Raw genomic sequence first — 18579 nt, 5'->3', positions numbered from 1 at the left:
GGATATGTGGGGGCGATCTCGTTTTAAATGTTGATTATGAAAAGGTTGTTTAATCATTAAAATGCGTAGTAAAAAAACCTCTTGCATTATTGTTTTTCAACATTAGTGAATTTCTTCTCCTTTACGATTTTTTCTAGATAAGAATTTTTCACGCAAAATCTATATATTTTTATTTTTATTTCCTATTACTTTGCGGTTAATCCTACTACTATTACCAAGTATAACAATTACCAATAAAAAACCCGTCATCCAGGGCAGCTTAGATGCTAAATTTCAAATAAACAAGATTCAAACAAAGTTTTAGTTAAAGAAACAGAAGTAGAAGATTCATAAGTTTATACATATATTGGTAGAGAGAACAAACAACTAATATCGAGCTTTGATCTTGTCAAATGACTTCAAGCCTTTGTATAGATGTTTCTCAAAGAGTTTCATATGAGCAGTCTGTAGGCATGCTACCACTGTCAAGCTCCCATCATCGGTTGGACTTTGTAGTATGTATATTTTTCCTTCATGGACAACGTTTGCTGGACCCATGTGTATTGGTCGACCCCATCCAAAATCTGCATCATATATAGATAGTCGTGTCCATTTGTTGATATGTAGGTTTGGGCACTGGTAATTGTCTAGTTTTCTCATGGCAACTGTTATATCTGGCAGTGTTTCTAGGTAGTCAAGAGCTGATCTTAGATACTCATTATTCATCCTTTTCAATGTTCCATGAACTCGTTCTAGGGTATTTACAAACGGTTCTGATTGGAGATTGCCAGATAGAGCAATTAATGAAGCCGCAAACACTGCATTGCTTACGTACATTTATGGGAGGGGAGGATGTAGTCTGGGACGTCCATTAATTGGCATGTTTAACTTGGTTGGTTGGTCATATGAGAGGCCCCGAGCTTTAGTTGCACAGCGCCATATGTATGCAGCTAGAATGGTGTAGGTGCTGTAATTGGTTTTGTTTCCATGTTCCCATGACTTGGCTTTTAGGGTATTAAGTTGATTTTGTGTGATCTTGAAGTTGAGGGTTTATGGTTATTAGGGCCAAGTGACGTAGAGGAGTTTAAAGAAGGAGATGGGTCATTTTCGAGATGATGAAATCTAGGGATTGGTGGCACTCTTGCTCGGAGAAGGGTTCGGTCAATAAGTGGTGGCATACTAATTTGGGGCAAACCTCTTGCCATTTCAGACCAACTATTAATGAAATGAAAGTCCGTTGTGCCATCAGTCAAAGTATGGTGAGTTGCTATTCCAAGACTGACTCCACCGCATTTAAGAGTAGTACCTAGCAAAATATATACTCAACAATTGACTTTTTGAAATAAAAATATTAATTTTTTTTTTAAAATTGACCAAAAAAATTGATTAATTATAAAATTACTCAAGTGTAAAATTTTATACGAGAATAATCTATTTTCTATCATAAAATTTGGTGCCACCATTTCCATTGAAGGCACCATCCATTGTTTTTTAAAAATATATTTTTTTAATATCGCCGGACTCGTTGGTGGTACCGATGTCAGTTTTGTAAAAAGGATTAATACTTTGTTGATAGTATCATTTAGCTTCACGAGAAAGTGCTAAGAGTTCGATGGTGGTGGCTTAGCAGTGAAGAAGATGAAACCGAAACCCTTTTCTTCAATGAACATCTCGCCTGACTCATTTGTAATAATCTTGTTCGCTTTGATTAATCTTGTTCTTTCTTTTTTTTCGGTGAGGATTATTACAGGTTTCATCTTCTTCACTACTAAGCCACTACTATGGACCTCCGTAATTAGCACTTTCTAGTGAAGATGAACGGAAAGTATTGATACTTTGTTGATGGTAATACTTCTACAAAAATATCGGTGTCGCTAATTAGTCTAGCGCCACCGACTTTTAAGGTAGAAAACGGGTCATTCTCGTGTATATATATCAACTTCTTAGCTGATAGCTTAGTTTTTCTTGTGCTTTAACTTCAGTATCAGGCTGTTTGAGTTTTCTCAGAGCTTATCCATGGTCTCCTACTGAAAGTTACTGTTATCATCTATAACAAGATAATAGTTCTTCATTCACTTACCTGAGCCATAATAAGCGGACAAGAACTGATATCTCCTGAGTAATCAGCCGTGGGAACCAGTTTCCTCAGTTTTGAGCAGGGAGTCAACCCGTCAAGATCATCCATGGCCGATGTAGTTTCAGCTTCTATCCACAGAACACCCTCTGCGTTGCATAACATCTCGAGCCTACCATTTTCATCACGTCCCAACCTCCCAGCCATAGGATAGAATTGCACAAGAGTCTTGCTTAAAGCCTCCTGTAGCACTTGAGGCTTGCAGAAGTCAGAGGAGCCATTTGGTTTGTAGAAAAACGGCAAAGGGACATGGATGTTGCCACCACCACTTCCAGATTTGAAATCAATAAAGTTAAAAGTCTTATTTAAATTACTCAAATATTCTTTCAAAAATTTATCTCAATTTATCTAAATTTAAATATACTAGGGAATGAATTGAAAATGTTTAAAATAATAAAATTATTGGTTGATGATGGGCCGGTGCCGCGGGTGTGTTTGGAAGCATCGACAAGCACTATAAAAATCAAATCATTTACGTATATAATTTTTAAGTTAATTATTTTCATAATTAATCAAAAAAATTGAGTTACTTAAAAAAAAACCTATCTTCTCTATTGGGAGGTAGCGGATGGGCGAAATCTGTTTGTTAATGCTTGTGTTTTTGTGTTCGAAGACAATGTAATAATGTTAAATCATTTTATGGACACTTTCCACTCCATCATCCATAGTTCCTCCTAATTAAAATAAGACACGTCATCTTTGATTTGAAAGTTTAGTCTAAATGTACATATGATACGGAAAAAAAAAGATGACATGTCATCTTCTAACTGACAAAATCATGGATAATAAGGTAAAAAATGTCCACAAAATAATTTATCAGATAATTATTATTTCAAAAAAAGCCTATCTTCTCTGTTGGGAGGCAGTGGATGGGTGATATTTTTACATGTTTAAATGTAAAAATAGGTTAAATCTTGCTATTAATACTTGTGCAATGGGCAAGTTGTAAATTTAGTCCATGTACTTTAATTTAATCATTTTAGTCCATATATTTTTCTAAATTTGAAATTCCAATCTTGATCTAAACGATAACCATTAAATTCATTAAGTTTTATTATTTTTAAAATCTTATACGTCAAAATATTATTTATATATGTAATATTATATCAGCTTGTTAAATTTTAAAAATTCAAAAAATATAAGAATTATGAATGATCAAATTGGAGAACGTAGAATAACTTTATACTGTTTACAAGATTAGCGACATAAGTTATCCAACATATTTAATTACTACTTTTTGTGGAGGATTAAAATTTTAAATGCTAAAAAGTATAAGGACTAAAATTGACTATTTTTTTAATATAGAGATTAAATTCGCAAACTACATACAATACAAGGACTAATAACATAATTTGGCAAGTAAAAAAATTGAAGACATGCTATCTATACCGTACAAGTCATTAAAAGATGATAAAGAGTTGACACGTGCGGACAATAATTGGCAGAAGAAATTAGGTGTAAAAAAAACACGTGGCTTTGACATAACAATAAGTAGCAAAGTGTTTAGAATTAGATTCTAATTCCGATTTGAGTGATTTGATTAAATTAATTAAATAAATTATTAAAAATTTTAAAAATTAAAAAATTATTTGATTGGTCGATTCAACCAATTTGTGAGATAATTAATCCTCTTATTTCAAACTGATACCTTAATTAATTTTCTGTAACACCCCTTATCCGAGGCTGTCGCCGGAATCGAGTACGAGATGTCATCCAATTTAACTTACCAATTTGGAGCATAAAAATTTACTTTTAAAATTAAATTCACTGTTCACAATAAAACTATCCACCTGCGTGACTGTCACTAATTTAATTATAACTCGAGTTACAAGATTCAAAATTTAAATCTGTAAATTTTTCCTTAAACTAGACTCATATCCCTACTTACCATAAAATTTTCAGAATTTTTAACTTAGTCAATTAGTACAATTTATTTATTAAAGTATCCCCTGTTTCACAGCTCGACAGATCTGACCTCTTGGCACTAAAAATCAATTATCTCATTGTACAGAATTCATATAAGGTTATCGTTTGTTTCTTTTGAAAATAGACTCATTAAGAAATCTAGAAATATAAATTATGACCCTTAATTATTTCTGTACAATTTATAATGATTTTTTAAAGTCAGAACAGAAGACTTTAAAAATCATTCTGACCTTGTCTCACTAAAATTCAAATATCTCAAAATATAAAATTCCTTTGCCTACACCATTTCTTTCACATAAAAATAGACTCGATAAGCTTTAATTCTATATATAATTAAATCCCTAATTTTATTTCTAATATTTATGGTGATTTTTCACATTCACGTCACTGTTGCTGTTAAAGAAACTGCTTCTTTGTATTAGCTACCATTTACACATACATAATACCAAAACATAATCTTCCCTAACCATTTCAATAGCTAATCTTAGCCATATCATATGAACATACTCAAAATGATTAAGACTCTATACATGCCATAGTTTTAAACATTTTGAAAAACAAATAATACCGAGATGATTATGATAGTATGATACGAGCTCCGACGATCCCCGATTCAAACAAGCTCAAGTCACTATAAAACAAAGAAAGGAGAAAACGTGTAAGCTAAAAATAGCTTAGTAAGTCACATGTAAACAATAAGTACTCATTTAAATAATTGACATTTCTCTCATATAATTAATCAAATTTTTTCTTAGCAATTTCAATCACTTACACATGCATAATCTTACCCATTTCACTTGCACATGCACTTATAGACTTAGCATTTATCACATATACTCATTCTTTTAAAAGTACATGCATACACACTTCATTTCATATTTACTTTAATTCATTATTAATCCCGCTGAACACTCGGAATATACACAGATATGTAGAGATTTAGCACATAAGTGCCACACTGATATGTAGCCGAAGCTACCACTGAAATGTAGCCGAAGCTACCACTGATCAATAACACTGAAAATGTCCACGGGCCTGCTCACACAAGCTGTCAGGTGTCTGCAACACATGCTAGATCACCCAGCACCCGGGACTCACTGTAACACTGTAACACTGTAACACTGATCTCTAGTGACATGTCACTTGTATCCACTTCTATTCCTAAGTTTAACCGGAAATTTACACTTAATACTCTATTTTCAACACTTTATCACTTGAATAATTCATGAATAATTTTTCTTCCACATTCAATATTGATTCACATATCAATAAAATTCACAATTTATAAAAATATATTACTATTGTTTACATATAACTTACCTCGGATGCAAAACGACTATTTTTGTGATTTAGTCGATAACTTTCCCTTTCCCTCGATCACTTCCACTATTTCTCTTTCTTGATCTATATTAACACAATTTAATGCATTTTATCAATATTCCATTCAAATACAATTCATACACAATATTTTGGCAAACTTATATTTTTTCCCCATAACTTTTCAAAAATTCCACTTTTGTCTCAAAACTCGTAAAAATAAAATTCACTAAATTCTTAAATTTCAAACTTCACTAAATCATATTTCATGCTCATAACAGCCTTCAACTTCACAAAATCACAACTTTATGCACACTTTATCATCCTTCACAATTTAGTCCTTTTTCAACATTTTCACCAAAATTCATCTAGTAAAACTTGTAATTAACACTTCAAACATTAATTATCTAACATCACTAATCAATTTACAATTATATCATGAATGGGTCAATTTTTAAACTTTAATTTCATTTAAATTAAATGGTAGAAACATGAAATTCAAGCTTCAATAAGCATAAAAATACGAAAATAATTAAAAACGGGGCAAGAAATCACTTACAATTGAGCTTAGAAAAATCAAAAACCCTAGCTATGGTAACATGAAATTTTCGGCAACAAGCTTCAACTTTTTAAGAAGATGAACACTTGTTTTCATCTTTATTTTGTCTTTTATTCAATTTGGACAAAAATGCCCTTGACCCATTACTTAGATATTTTTCTAGAATTACCCTTTTATGTCCATAACACTAATTTATGGTCTAATTGCCACATAAACACTTCCTATTTCATACAATAATTCAATTAAATCATTTAATCACTAATTAGACACACTATGCATTTTTCTCAATTTAGTCCTAAAAATTCAATTAGGCACTAAATCATTAAAATTTCCTATCCATATTTTCACACAATCTTTCAATAAATTAGTAATTAATAAAAATTTATAAAATTAAACTATTTCACTTCGGATTTGTGGTTACGAAACCACTATTCCCATTAGGCCCTATTTCGGGCTATTACATTTTCGATTTGATCTAATCTAGTTTTGATAATTTTGATTTAAACCCAAAAGTCATTGAGAATTTTATTAATTTATTTTAGTGTTTTTTAAAAATTTTATATTAAATTTAAAATATGTTTTTTTATTTTTTTATACGATTAATATTTTACTGATTCAATTTTCATATTTATTCTGTTCAAATAGATTATGCAATATTTTAGATCAACATATACAATATTTTATATAAAAAAACTTTTAATAGTCCAATATATATAATATTTTAGATCAATATAGTTGAAATATCGGATCAGTTCAAAAATTTAAATGCATATTATATAGCCCAATTTTGCCCAGGCAAACCCAAAAATTACAAAGGGCCCATTACCACCATATCAACCCAATTCAAATTTTCAACAGACCCAATTTAAACCCAACCACCCACAAGCCCAATACCTAAAATACCCAAACCCAATTTAGCCCAAAATGAATCTAGCCCAATAGAAGTCAAACTAGGGTTTCAAAAAGGCTAAAACCCTAATGCCGCACCTTTGCCATCTCTGCCTAGCGCTGCACGTCCCATCGGCCACTTGCCTTGCCATAGTCCAGCACCGCCCTCCAGTTGTACCTGCAAATACACAATAAAGAACAACAGGACAGTGGCAAGCAAGATTGATTTTTCTTCTTCTCTTTTCGGTTCTTTTTCTTTTTCTTTCGGCTATAAAGCCAAAGGGAGGGTAAAAATAAAAAAGGGGGGCCGAACTTGATCACTATATTAGGGGGGATATTGTATCAAAAAGGAATTTTTTGAAAGAAGAATAATAGGAAAACAGTTTCAAAAGGTTTTTTTCCCCGTTTTCATTTTATTTTGGCATTCTGTTTCTTCTTCTTTAATTGTTTTTTAAATATTAATAAAATATAAAAAATAAAAAACCCTTACCTGTGTTGCGTCGGAAGAAGGGAACCTAAACGGTTTCCCTCCGTTTCCAAGGTTCGTGGCCACCTTTCGAAGGATTCTGCCTCGAATCTAGGTTATGAGAGAGATGAGCTCCAAACGGGAGTAAAAAAGGCCGACCTTTGCACTTCCGTCCGCCGCTCACGACGGAGCTACGGCGGAGGTGCGCCGGGGCTCTCGACTAGAGACCTAGGCTGGTCTAGGGGGAGGCTGAGAGAGAATCTCTCTCTGTTTGTTTTTTCTGAAATAAGAGGAGAAATGAGGGTTCTTCAAAAAAAAATTAGTTTTTATACTATCACAAAACGGCGCCGTTTAGTTCAGGGGTTTTTAGCGCTAAAGCAGCGGTGCTTTGCACGACCCGTGCGCGACCCGACCCATTTACCAGGAGGATCTAGGGGTGAGCATTCGATCGAATCGAATCGAAAATTTTTGAGTTAATCGAGTTTTCGAATCTCATTTTATCATCCTAACTTTATTTGAAGTTTTCTCGAATCGAGTCGAGTGAGATGGAATTCGAATCGAATCGAATCGAATATATTTGTTCGAGTTAAATTTTAAAAAATAATTTTGGGTCCTTGTAACCATTGTCACCCATCGTAATAAAATTTGTCCACCTTAATCAAATTTTTTATTAACTTTCATCAGTTCATAATTTATTTATTAATTTTTTATATACTGGTTAGCTTCTTTGCTTGCTTAGTTGTTTCAATTATCTTCAGATTCTTGTCACTATGTATTTTAGAATTAAAAAATATATTAAATGTAAAAATATGATTTTTTAATAAAAGTTATTTTAAAAATAAAATGTGAAATTGATACCAATATATTTAACACGAATATTTTATGGCATAATTAATAATTCAAATTTAATATAAATATTCAATATGACTAAACAATTCAATAATAAAAATAATATAAAATGTGAAATTTAATTTAATAATATAAATAGTAGATATAAATAAAATTATTATTATTTATGTTTAGTGATTTTTTGGATAATTTTGATTTTTTATTTGAGAGTAAAAGGTGAGAAGTAAAAGTTTTGGGGAATAAAAGTATGAGGGAAAGTAAATAGGGAGAGTAAAATTTTGGAGGGAAAATATTAAAAAAAAATTGGAGGGGGGAGGGTTTGGGATAGATGGGAGGTTGGATGGGAAGGGAATAAAAGTTTTAAGGGAAAAGTGGGAGGGAGTAAAAATTTTGGGGGAAAATAAAAGGTTTTAAGGGTTTTTGGGAGTAAAATTTTGAGAAAAATAAATGGGAGAGTAAAATTTTGGTGGGAAATAGATTTTGGGTAGATTGGGGGTTGGGAGGGGAGGGGAGTAAAAGTTTTGGGGGAAAGTGGAAAGGAGTAAAAGTTTTGAGGGAAAAGTAAAAAGGTTTGGGAGTTTGGGGTAAAAATATAAAATATTATAGTTTGATATTTGAATTATTCGAATTATTCGAGTTATTCGAATTCGAAAACTCAACTCGATTCGAACTCGAAATTCGAAAAAAAAATTCGAATTGATTCGAATAACTCGATTAACTCGAATAACTCGATTCGTTTAACTCGAAATTCGAATTTTTTTCGATTTTTTCGAGTCGAATCGAGTTTTGCTCACCCCTAGGAGGATCTGCGTGTTTTGTGACTAGGGTATAATTACTACCCTAGTCCTTCTGCTTTTTTTCGCGTTTTCAATTGAATATCTTTCATTTTTGCAATTTCACCATATTTTTCTTTGTGTTTTCAATTCGGTCCTTATTGAAACGCTACGTATAGAATGGACCGGGATATTTACTATTTTGGTCCTTCCTTGATATTCTCGTATTCAAATTAGTCCCTGCTCTTTCATTTATTTTTGATTTCGCCCCTTTTTGTTTTGTTTTAAATTTAATTTAGTCCATGTTTTAGTTAATTTATTTAATTGATTATTTTAATGTTATTACCATTATTATATATGTTATTAATCTATTATTATTATTATTCATGCACTTGTACTTTTAAACTTCAAGTTTTATTATATATATTTTTTATATGCATATATATATATATGTACATACTTACATTGTTTTATTTTATAATATACATACTTATATCTTTTATCTTCATGTAATATATATGTATCCACATGCGTATTTATATATATACACATACTTATGTTTATGCTTTATAATATATATATATCTATTTTTTATTTATATATACGCACATATTTATACTTTTATATTGTTGTATTTCATAATTTATATATACACATACGTGTTTTTTATTTATTTATATATACACATACTTATACATATTTTTTATATTTCAAAATCCATATTTTTCTTACGTATTTTCTATATTTTATAATTCATATACATATGTTTTTTTTTATATATTTCACAATACATATTAACATAGTGTCTTTTTATCATTCCGTGTTAAATTAATTTTATCCGATTCATAAATTGTAGTTTTAAAACGAGTAGCATTTCATGTTTTGAGATTCGGAAACGTCGTACCCTAACTTACGGGGTTTTGATTTTCTCGATAAATCTAAATACGCAAATCATCTCCAACAAAGTGTTTAAATGTCCTCGGGAATTAACGAAAAGTCGTGTTCTAACTCATGGGACATGGTCTCTTTCCTAAAACCGGGATAACCAAATACCTTTCAAAATAAATAAATCTTGGCATTCATTCGAGCATCGAGAATTTAAGGCATTGTGTCCTAACTTACGGGATGAAATTATTTTTCTCGATCAATGTGAAGTATGCCCTTTTTCTTTTCAAATAGTTTTCGTATTTCAATAAAAGATCGTATTTTAAATATCTTCAAAGTTTTCAAGCTTTCGACACTAAGATATTAATTAATCAACTAGGTACCAATTTTTGGGCGTTACAATGGTGCTAATCCTTCCTTGTACGTAACTGACTCCCGAACCCATTTTTCTGAATTTCGTGGGCCAAAATCGTCGTTTTCAAGGTGATCCGATCACAACTAATTAAAAGATCGGTGGTGACTTCCACTTTCGTTTTCATTTTTTAAAAAACCCAAGTCAACCCCGTTTCATCAAAAAAAATGGTGTCAACACATATCAAATACAATTGTATTGATATATTTAACAATTGGATCTTTGAAATATTACCAAATTTGTTACCAATCCACTAATGGCTTGCTTGGCTGTGTCACTAGCCCATTAAGTTGTAAATGTTAAATTTTAAAAGAACTTATCACCTTTTCATTTTATACTTATTAGTTTTTATTGATAATTTCAAGGTAAACATACCATGGAGATTTTTATATTAAAAGTCAAATTGCATTTTGCCCCATTTATTTAAAGAATTGACAAATTAGTCTCTCTATATAGATCAAAAAGTAAAATGGTACTTTCTATTAAAAATTTCATATATATTTACTATTGAAACTTTTTTACTAGTGTTTGGGAGTACCAAAAACTTCAATTGGGCCAATAGGAACTGCGTAAACTACACCATTAGTCATTAAATTATGGGAAAGTTTTTGGTTTTTTAAGTTGTTTTTTAAGTTCCACTAACAAGCTCCAAATAAGGATTCAATAATCGATATGATGGACCGGTACCCATTAATGAGTAAAAAAACATACCTTAGATCTAAATTGATTTGATAGTCAATGTTGAAAATCAGAGCAAAAAGTATTTGAATTTTAGCTTACAGATTTGTGATGTCTAAAGTTGTTATATAAAAATAGAAAATGAACTGTGGAAGTGAAGGAAAAAGAGAGCTTTCAATTGATGTATGCATTGCGATTAGAGAAAGACATATGACATCAATTTTAACAATGCAATGACTTAAAAGAAAACTTTTGAATAGTTCAATAACCAAATTATATATAATTTTTTAATTAAGTGACCAAAACGAAAATTTACCCATAAATTTTTTATTTTCGAATTCTTATTTCACTTTAGGTAAATCATATATCATCAGTGAGTTTGATCCACACTTAATTTAATTTAAAATTTTGAATATATTTCAATTATTCAGTATTTGTTTTAATATGGTTATGGACAAATAATCTGAGGTGCTATCAGAGTTGTTTTATCTAAATCCCGTTTGATGCAGTCAGAAAAATTTGAGGTGCAACTTATTTGTTAAAGAAATAAATAGAATTGCAAATATGGGGATATGTGGGGGCCATCTTCTATTAGACATTGATTATAAAAATGTTATTTAACCGTTAAAACTGTGTAGTCAAAAAAACCTCTTGCATTGTTGTTTTTCAACATTAGTGAATTTCTATTCTGCCTATGATTTTTTTTTCTAATAAGATTTTTCCACGTAAAATTTGTGTATTCTTATTTTTTTTATTTCTTTGCGATCAATGCTACTACTATTATCGAGGTAGAGTATAATAATTACTAATAAAAGACTTGTCCGCCATGCCAGTTTAGATGGTAAATTTCAAATAAACAGGATCCAAACAAAAAGTCTTAGTTAAAGAAACAGAAGTAGAAGATTTATAGGTTTATACATATATTGATAGAGAGAACAAACAACTAATATCGAGCTTTGATCTTGTTAAATGACTTCAAGCCTTCGTATAAATGTTTCTCGAAGAGTTTCATATGAGCAATCTGTAGGCATGCTACCAGTGACAAGCTCCCATCATCGGTTGGACTTGGTAGTATGAATATTTTTCCTTCCTCGACAACGTTTGCTAAACCCATGTATATTGGTCGACCCCATCCAAAATCTGCATCATATATAGACAATCGTGTCCATTTGTTGATATTTAGGTTTGGGCACTGGTAAGTGCCTGGTTTTATCGTGGCAGCTGTTATATCTGGCAGTGTTTCTAGGTAGTCAAGAGCTGATTTTAGATACTCATTATTCATCCTTTTCAATGTTCCATGAACTCGTTCTAGGGTATTTACAAACGGTTCTGATTGCAGATTTCCAGATAGAGCAATTAATGAAGCTGCAAACACTGCATTACCCACGTACGTTGATGGGAGGGGAGGATGTAGTCTAGGACGTCCATTAATTGGCATGTTTAACTTGGTTGGCTGGTCATATGAGAGGCCCCGAGCTTTAGTTGCACAACGCCATATGTATGCAGCTAGAATGGTGTAGGTGCTGTAATTGGTTTTGTTTCCATGTTCCCATGACTTGGCTTTTAGGGTATTAAGTTGATTTTGTGTGATCTTGAAAATAGATATAGTTGAGGGTTTATGGTTATTAGGGCCAAGTGACGTAGAGGTGTTTAAAGAAGGAGGTAGGTCACATTCGAGATGATGAAATCTAGGGATTGGTGGCACTCTTGCTTGGAGAAGGGTTCGGTTAATAAGTGGTGGCATGCTAATTTGGGGCAGGCCTCTTGCCATTTCAGACCAACTATTAATGAAATGAAAGGTCGTTGTGCCATCAGCCAAAGTACAATGAGTAGCTATTCCAAGACAGACTCCACCGCATTTAAGAGTAGTTACCTAGCAAAATATACACTCAATAATTGACCTTTTTGAAACAAAAATATTAAGGTTTTTTTTTTAAATTGACCAAAAAAGATTGATTAATTATAAAAAATGACTAAGTGTAAAATCTTGTACAAGAATAACCCATTTTCTATCATAAAATTTGGTGCCATCATTCCCATTGAAGGCACCACCCCATGTTTTTTAAAAATATATTTGTTTTGAATGTCGCCGGACTCATTGGTGGCACCAATGCCAGTTTTGTAAAAAGGATCAATACTTTGTTGATGGTATCATTTAGCTTCACGAAAAAGTGCTAAGGGTTCCATGGTGGTGGCTTAGCAGTTAAGAAGATGAAATTGAAACCATTTTCTCTTCAATTAACCTCTCGCCCGGCTCATTTGTAATTAGACCTGTCCATGGGCCGGGCGGCCCGGCCTGGCCCGACGGGCCGCCCAAAATATGAGAGGGTTTGGGTAAAATATAGGCCCGAAATATGGGATTGGGCAAAATTTTAGGCTCGTTTAAAAAATGGGCCGGGCCTCGGGCAAGATTTTTTGGCCCGGGCTCGGCCCGGCCCGGCCCGAAAATATTAAATATATATTTTTTATTTTTAAAATGTAATAGTTTTTTATTTTAAGTTTATTTACTTTCATTTCCTTGACTAGTGTTACAAAATAATAATAATAAAACATCAAGTTTGTTTTACTAATCAAATGTTAGATTTTGTTACAACAATTAATACAATTAATACAATTAATAATTTGATAAATTTACTAATCAAATGTTAGATTTTATTACAACAATTAATACAATTAATAATTTGATAATTTTACTAACAATTAATTTTAATAGCAATTAATTTTAATTTTATTAAAAAAATAATTTTAATTTTAATTAAAAACGGGCCGGGCTCGGGCCCCATATTTTTTCTTCGGGCCGGGCCTGGGCAAAATCTCAGGTCCATATTTCGGGCCGGGTCTGGCCCGGGCCTAGTAAACGGGCTGAAATTTTTGTGGACCCGGCCCGAACCCGACCCGGCCCGGCCTATGGACAGTTCTATTTGTAATAATCTTGTTCGCTTTGATTAATCTTGTTCTTTGCTTTTCTTCAGTGAGGATCATTATTACAGTTTTCCATTTAAAATGCGGTCGTATTCGACGAACGAAAATGATTATTACAAATGAGTCAAACCAGAGATCCATTAAAGAGAAAAGGGTTTTGGTTTCATCTTCTTCACTATCAAACCAGAGATCCATTAAAGAGAAAAGGGTTTTGGTTTCATCTTCTTCACTACTAAGCCCCCACCGTGGACCTCCATAATTAGCACTTTCTTGTGAAGATGAACGGAAAGTATCGATCCTTTGTTGATGGTAATACTTTTACAAAAATATTGGTGTCACTAATTAGTCTAGCGGCACCGACTTTTACGGTAGAGAACGGGTCATTCTCGTGTATATATGAACTTCTTAGCTGATAGCTTAGTTTTTCTTGTGCTTTAACTTCAGTATCAGGCTGTTTGAGTTTTCTCAGAACCTATCCTTTGTTGGAAACGTGATGGGCCGAAAATTTACTTTTTATTACACACTCAATATATTACAATACGAAGATTACAAATATTTTCTCAATGACTAGATAGTCTAGCTGCTGCTAGATTTTAACTCACTCAAGGTTTGCTAACCTTTTCACTCTCACTCACGTTGCTTCTCTTATTTCTTTTTCTTCTCATTTTTCTTCATTACAACACAAGTTCAAGCCTCTATTTATAGGCTGATAAAGTGACAACAAATGTGGCTATTAATCCACTTAATTTCCAGCCACAAACATCTCAATAATGGAGCACTTTGTATGGCTAAAATTTCAGCACTTTGCATGGCACAAAATTGCTCCACGTCTCATGCTTCTAGATTATGCTTGGAGTGGGTTTGATTTCTAACATTCCCCCTCAAACCCAACTTTCATACCGAGCTTCTCTTTGAATTTGTTGAATATCTCCACTTTCAACGGCTTTGTGAAAATATCTGCCAGTTGATCTTCTGTCCTGCAATGGACCAACTCCACGTTTTTGTTTTTCACTTGCTCTCGGATAAAATGATACTTCGTATCGATGTGCTTGCTTCGGCTGTGCGACACTGGATTCTTGGCAAGTGATATAGCGGATTTGTTGTCAACGTAGATGGTAATTGGACCTTCATTTGAAACACCTATTTCTCCCAAAATATTCTTCAACCACATTGCTTGGCATGTACAAGTTGCTGCGGCCATATACTCTGCTTCACATGTTGAGAGAGCAATTGTTTGTTGCTTCTTTGACGACCATGAAAAAACTGCGGAACTGATGTGGAATGCATATCCGGAAGTGCTTTTCCGATCATCCAAGTCTCCCCCATAATCACTATCTGAGTAGCCAACTAATTTTGAATCTTGTGAGTGGGTATAGAATAAACCATGGTTCATCGTACCTTTGATATATCTCAAAATTCTTTTTGCGGTAATTAAGTGGTCTTGCTTCGGCTTCTCCATGAATCTGCTCACCAATCCTACTGCATATGTAATATCTGGTCGTGTGATTGTCAAATACCTTAAACTTCCAACGAGACTTTTAAACAACGTCGGATTTATCGACTCCCTTGTCGAATCAACACTTAGCTTCATCCCTGGATCAGCTGGCGTGACTACTGGCTTGCAATCCTTCATTTTGAACTTGTTCAAAATCTGCTCCGCATACTTCTTTTGAGAGACAAAAATTCCATCTTGCATTTGTTTCACCTCGACTCCAAGAAAGTATGACATCTCACCGATATCTGTCATTTCAAATTCTTCAGTCATAGCTTTCTTGAAATCATCAGACATACCTGGATTGTTTCCGGTGAAGATTATGTCATCCACATATAGGCATACGATCATGATATCTCCATATCCATTCTTCTTTGTGTACAGGGTGTGCTCGTGTGGGCTTTTGATGAATCCATTTCTTCGGAAGTACTCGTCGATCCTTGTGTTCCATGCTCTTGGGGCTTGCTTCAATCCATACAAAGCTTTCTTCAATCGGTAGACTTTGTCCTCCTTTCCTTGTATGCTATATCCAGGTGGTTGTTCTATGTAGACTTCCTCCTCCAAGTAGCCATTCAGGAATACAGACTTGACGTCCATCTGATAGATTTTCCATTTGTATTGTGCTGCGACCGCTATGAGAAGCCTAATTGTGTCTATTCTTGCGACTGGAGCAAATATTTCATCATAGTCCACTCCTTGTCTTTGCTTGTAGCCTTTGGCGACTAGTCTTGCCTTGTATTTCTCTACTTTTCCTTCTTTGTTGGTCTTCGTCTTGTACACCCACTTGACACCAATCGGGCTATGTCCTTCTGGCAGACTTGTTAGCTCCCACGTGTCATTCCTTCTTATTGCAGCAATCTCCTCGTCCATGGCCTTCTTCCATTTATTGTCTTCAATTGCTTCTTCGTATGTCACTGGATCACATTCTGTCATTAGACAGAATAGTGAATAATCGAACTGCGTCTCTACAGGTTCCGTAGAATTGTAGATGTCGTTGAGACTCTGTGTTCTTGTGGGTGCTTCATCTGAGCTGCTGCTTCCGCTGCTGCTGGTTGGTGACGAAGGGGCTGTTGTACCAGGACTTTGATCATCGCCTTGTTCTTCTTGGTTGATGATATCATTGTCGTCTTCGTTGAAAAATAATCCTTCCACTTTCTTTTCTTCTTCACTCCATCTCCAGTAATCCGCTTCATCGAACTCGACATCTCTTGAGATAATCAATTTCTTAGTAAGAGGATTATAAAGTCTGTAGGCCTTACTTCTTTTGTCATAGCCTATAAAGATACACTTCTCTCCTCTATCGTCAAGCTTTTTCCTCTGTTGCTCAGGAACGTGTGCATATGCAATGCATCCAAAAATTTTGAAGTGTCCAACTCTTGGCTTGTGACCGCTCCATGCTTCTTCTGGTGTCTTGTGTCTTACACTTTTTGTTGGACATTGATTCAACAGATAAACTGCGCATTCAACGGCTTCAGCCCAGAAAGTTCTCGGAAGGTGTTTACCTTTTATCATGCTTCTTGCCATATCCAGAATTGTCCGATTCTTCCTTTCTGCAACTCCGTTTTGTTGTGGAGTGCGTCTGGCTGTTAACTGATGAATGATTCCATGATCCTTGCAGAAACTTTCATAAAGCTTTGCAGTATACTCGCTCCTCTATCGGATCTGAGTATCTTCAAATATCGACCACTCTGTTTTTCCACCATTGCTTTGAACTCCTTGAATTTTTCTAGGGCTTCCGATTTTGCTTTGAGAAAATAAACCCAACATTTTCTGCTATAATCATCAATAAAAGTTAGGTAGTACCTGTTTCCACCGAGTGATTCAATGTCGTACGGACCAGATATGTCGGTGTGTACAATTTCCAATGGTCTTCTAGCTCTTCGAGATTTCCTACTTCAAATTTCTGCCTATGCTGCTTTCCTTTGACACAGGCTTCACACAGTTGATCTGGATGATTAATACTTGGTAATCCATTCACCATATTTGTCTTCGACAACAGCTTCAAGCCAGAAAATCCGAGATGTCCGTACCTTAAGTGCCACAACCATGATTCATTCTTCAGATCCGTCTTCATGCATTTTACTTCTCCAGACTCGATGTCGAGGGTGAAAAGACGATTTCGCGTCATATAAACTCGAACAACTAATTCTCCACTTTGTTCCTGATGGCGAGTGAGCGGTCTTTCATATAAACTTCATATCCTTTTTCTAGGAGTTGACCAAGACTGATCAGGTTGCTCTTCAAAGCTGGTACGTAGTAAACGTCTGAGATGTACTTCTTCTCTCCATTCCTTTGTGTTATAACAACCTTGCCCTTTCCTTTGATTTCTGCATGTGAGTTGTCTCCAAAAGTTATTTTTCCATGAACTGTTTCATCTAATTCTGTGAACAGCTCCTTTCTTCCACACATGTGGTTGCTTGCACCGTTGTCGAGATACCACACACTTCTCTTGCGATCTTCATTTTCTCCATAAGTGAGAAAGACACTTGATTCCACTTTTTCGTTGCCTTCTGCTGCGACTGCTACATGGTTTCTTTCATCCACTTTGTGTGTTGATCTGCACTCGTAACTGAAATGTCCATACTTGTTACAGTTGTAGCATTGTACCTGAGATTTATTTTCTTGAAATCTGCCTCGGCCACGACCTCTAGATCCACGTCCACGGTTGGATGTTTGATAATCTTTATTTTCTTGATATCTCCCATATGATTGATTTCCACGTCCTCGTGATCCTCTTCCTCCTCTGTTTCCACCACGGTAGCCTCCACGGTATCCTCTGCGGTTTCCTCTTCCTTGGTTAAAGTTATTACTTGTTTCTCCGTCGTCGACGGACAACTTGCTATGCAAGGCTTGATCAAGATTTTCACTATCTTCATTTAGCTTCATCTTTTGCTCATGGGCTTGCAGAGAACCCACAAGTTCTTCGAGCGACATCTTTGACAAATCTTTTGATTCTTCGATGGCAACGACTACGTACTCGAATTTGCGTGTGAGTGACTGTAGAATTTTCTCCATCACTCTTACCTCGTCAAGAGTTTCTCCATTTCGTTTCATTTCATTTACCACCGATTTTACACGATTGCATAGTCATCGATATTCTCGGAGCTCTTCATTTTTAACATTTCAAATTCAGCTCTAAGTGACTGAAGGCGTACCTTTTTAGCTTTTTCTACACCTTGAAATGATTTTTGCAAATCTCCCATGCATTCTTCGCGTTCTTCACATCTGATATTTTCTCGAAGGTTGATTCATCCATACCTTGAAAGATACTATTCAAGGCTTTTATCCTTCTTTCGGTT

General features: G+C 34.1%; 3 protein-coding genes across 3 annotated transcripts in view; all 3 read right to left on the bottom strand.

Annotated features, from left to right (window-relative positions):
* Positions 1 to 366: 366 nt before the first annotated feature.
* On the bottom strand, positions 367 to 816 carry LOC107961081 (shikimate O-hydroxycinnamoyltransferase-like). The gene has a single exon (XM_016897321.1). It carries the CDS (start codon positions 814 to 816, stop codon positions 367 to 369), a length of 450 nt encoding a protein of 149 aa, XP_016752810.1.
* On the bottom strand, positions 639 to 2475 carry LOC121218662 (hydroxycinnamoyltransferase-like). Its single transcript, XM_041096243.1, has 2 exons — positions 2060 to 2475; positions 639 to 1285 (listed from the first exon to the last, which is right to left on the bottom strand). Exons 1-2 carry the CDS (start codon positions 2258 to 2260, stop codon positions 1247 to 1249), a joined length of 240 nt encoding a protein of 79 aa, XP_040952177.1. The 5' UTR covers positions 2261 to 2475; the 3' UTR covers positions 639 to 1246.
* A 4407-nt stretch (positions 2476 to 6882) lies between these two features.
* The window catches only part of LOC107961082 (shikimate O-hydroxycinnamoyltransferase), a 16727-nt gene continuing 5030 nt past the window's right edge, over positions 6883 to 18579 (bottom strand). The window contains exons 2-3 of the mRNA XM_016897322.2: positions 11903 to 12739; positions 6883 to 6981 (exon numbers count right to left, since the gene is read on the bottom strand). Coding sequence (XP_016752811.2) covers positions 6883 to 6981; positions 11903 to 12739 — 936 coding nt within the window. The remainder of the gene's footprint in view (positions 6982 to 11902; positions 12740 to 18579) is intronic.

Source organism: Gossypium hirsutum, chromosome D06 (assembly GCF_007990345.1).
Source record: "Gossypium hirsutum isolate 1008001.06 chromosome D06, Gossypium_hirsutum_v2.1, whole genome shotgun sequence".
NCBI lineage: Eukaryota > Viridiplantae > Streptophyta > Magnoliopsida > Malvales > Malvaceae > Gossypium > Gossypium hirsutum.
Note: the sequence above shows the minus strand (reverse complement) of the source record. Positions and strands in the feature narration are given on the sequence as shown.

What these genes read in the sequence shown, in the direction of transcription:
- LOC107961081 (XM_016897321.1), bottom strand. Translation starts at nt 816, where the DNA reads ATGTACGTAAGCAATGCAGTGTTTGCGGCTTCATTAATTGCTCTATCT.
- LOC121218662 (XM_041096243.1), bottom strand. Translation starts at nt 2,260, where the DNA reads ATGGCTGGGAGGTTGGGACGTGATGAAAATGGTAGGCTCGAGATGTTA. An exon ending in GTCCGCTTATTATGGCTCAG is followed by an intron (nt 1,286 to 2,059) that starts GTAAGTGAATGA and finishes ATATTTTGCTAG; the next exon opens with GTACTACTCTTAAATGCGGT.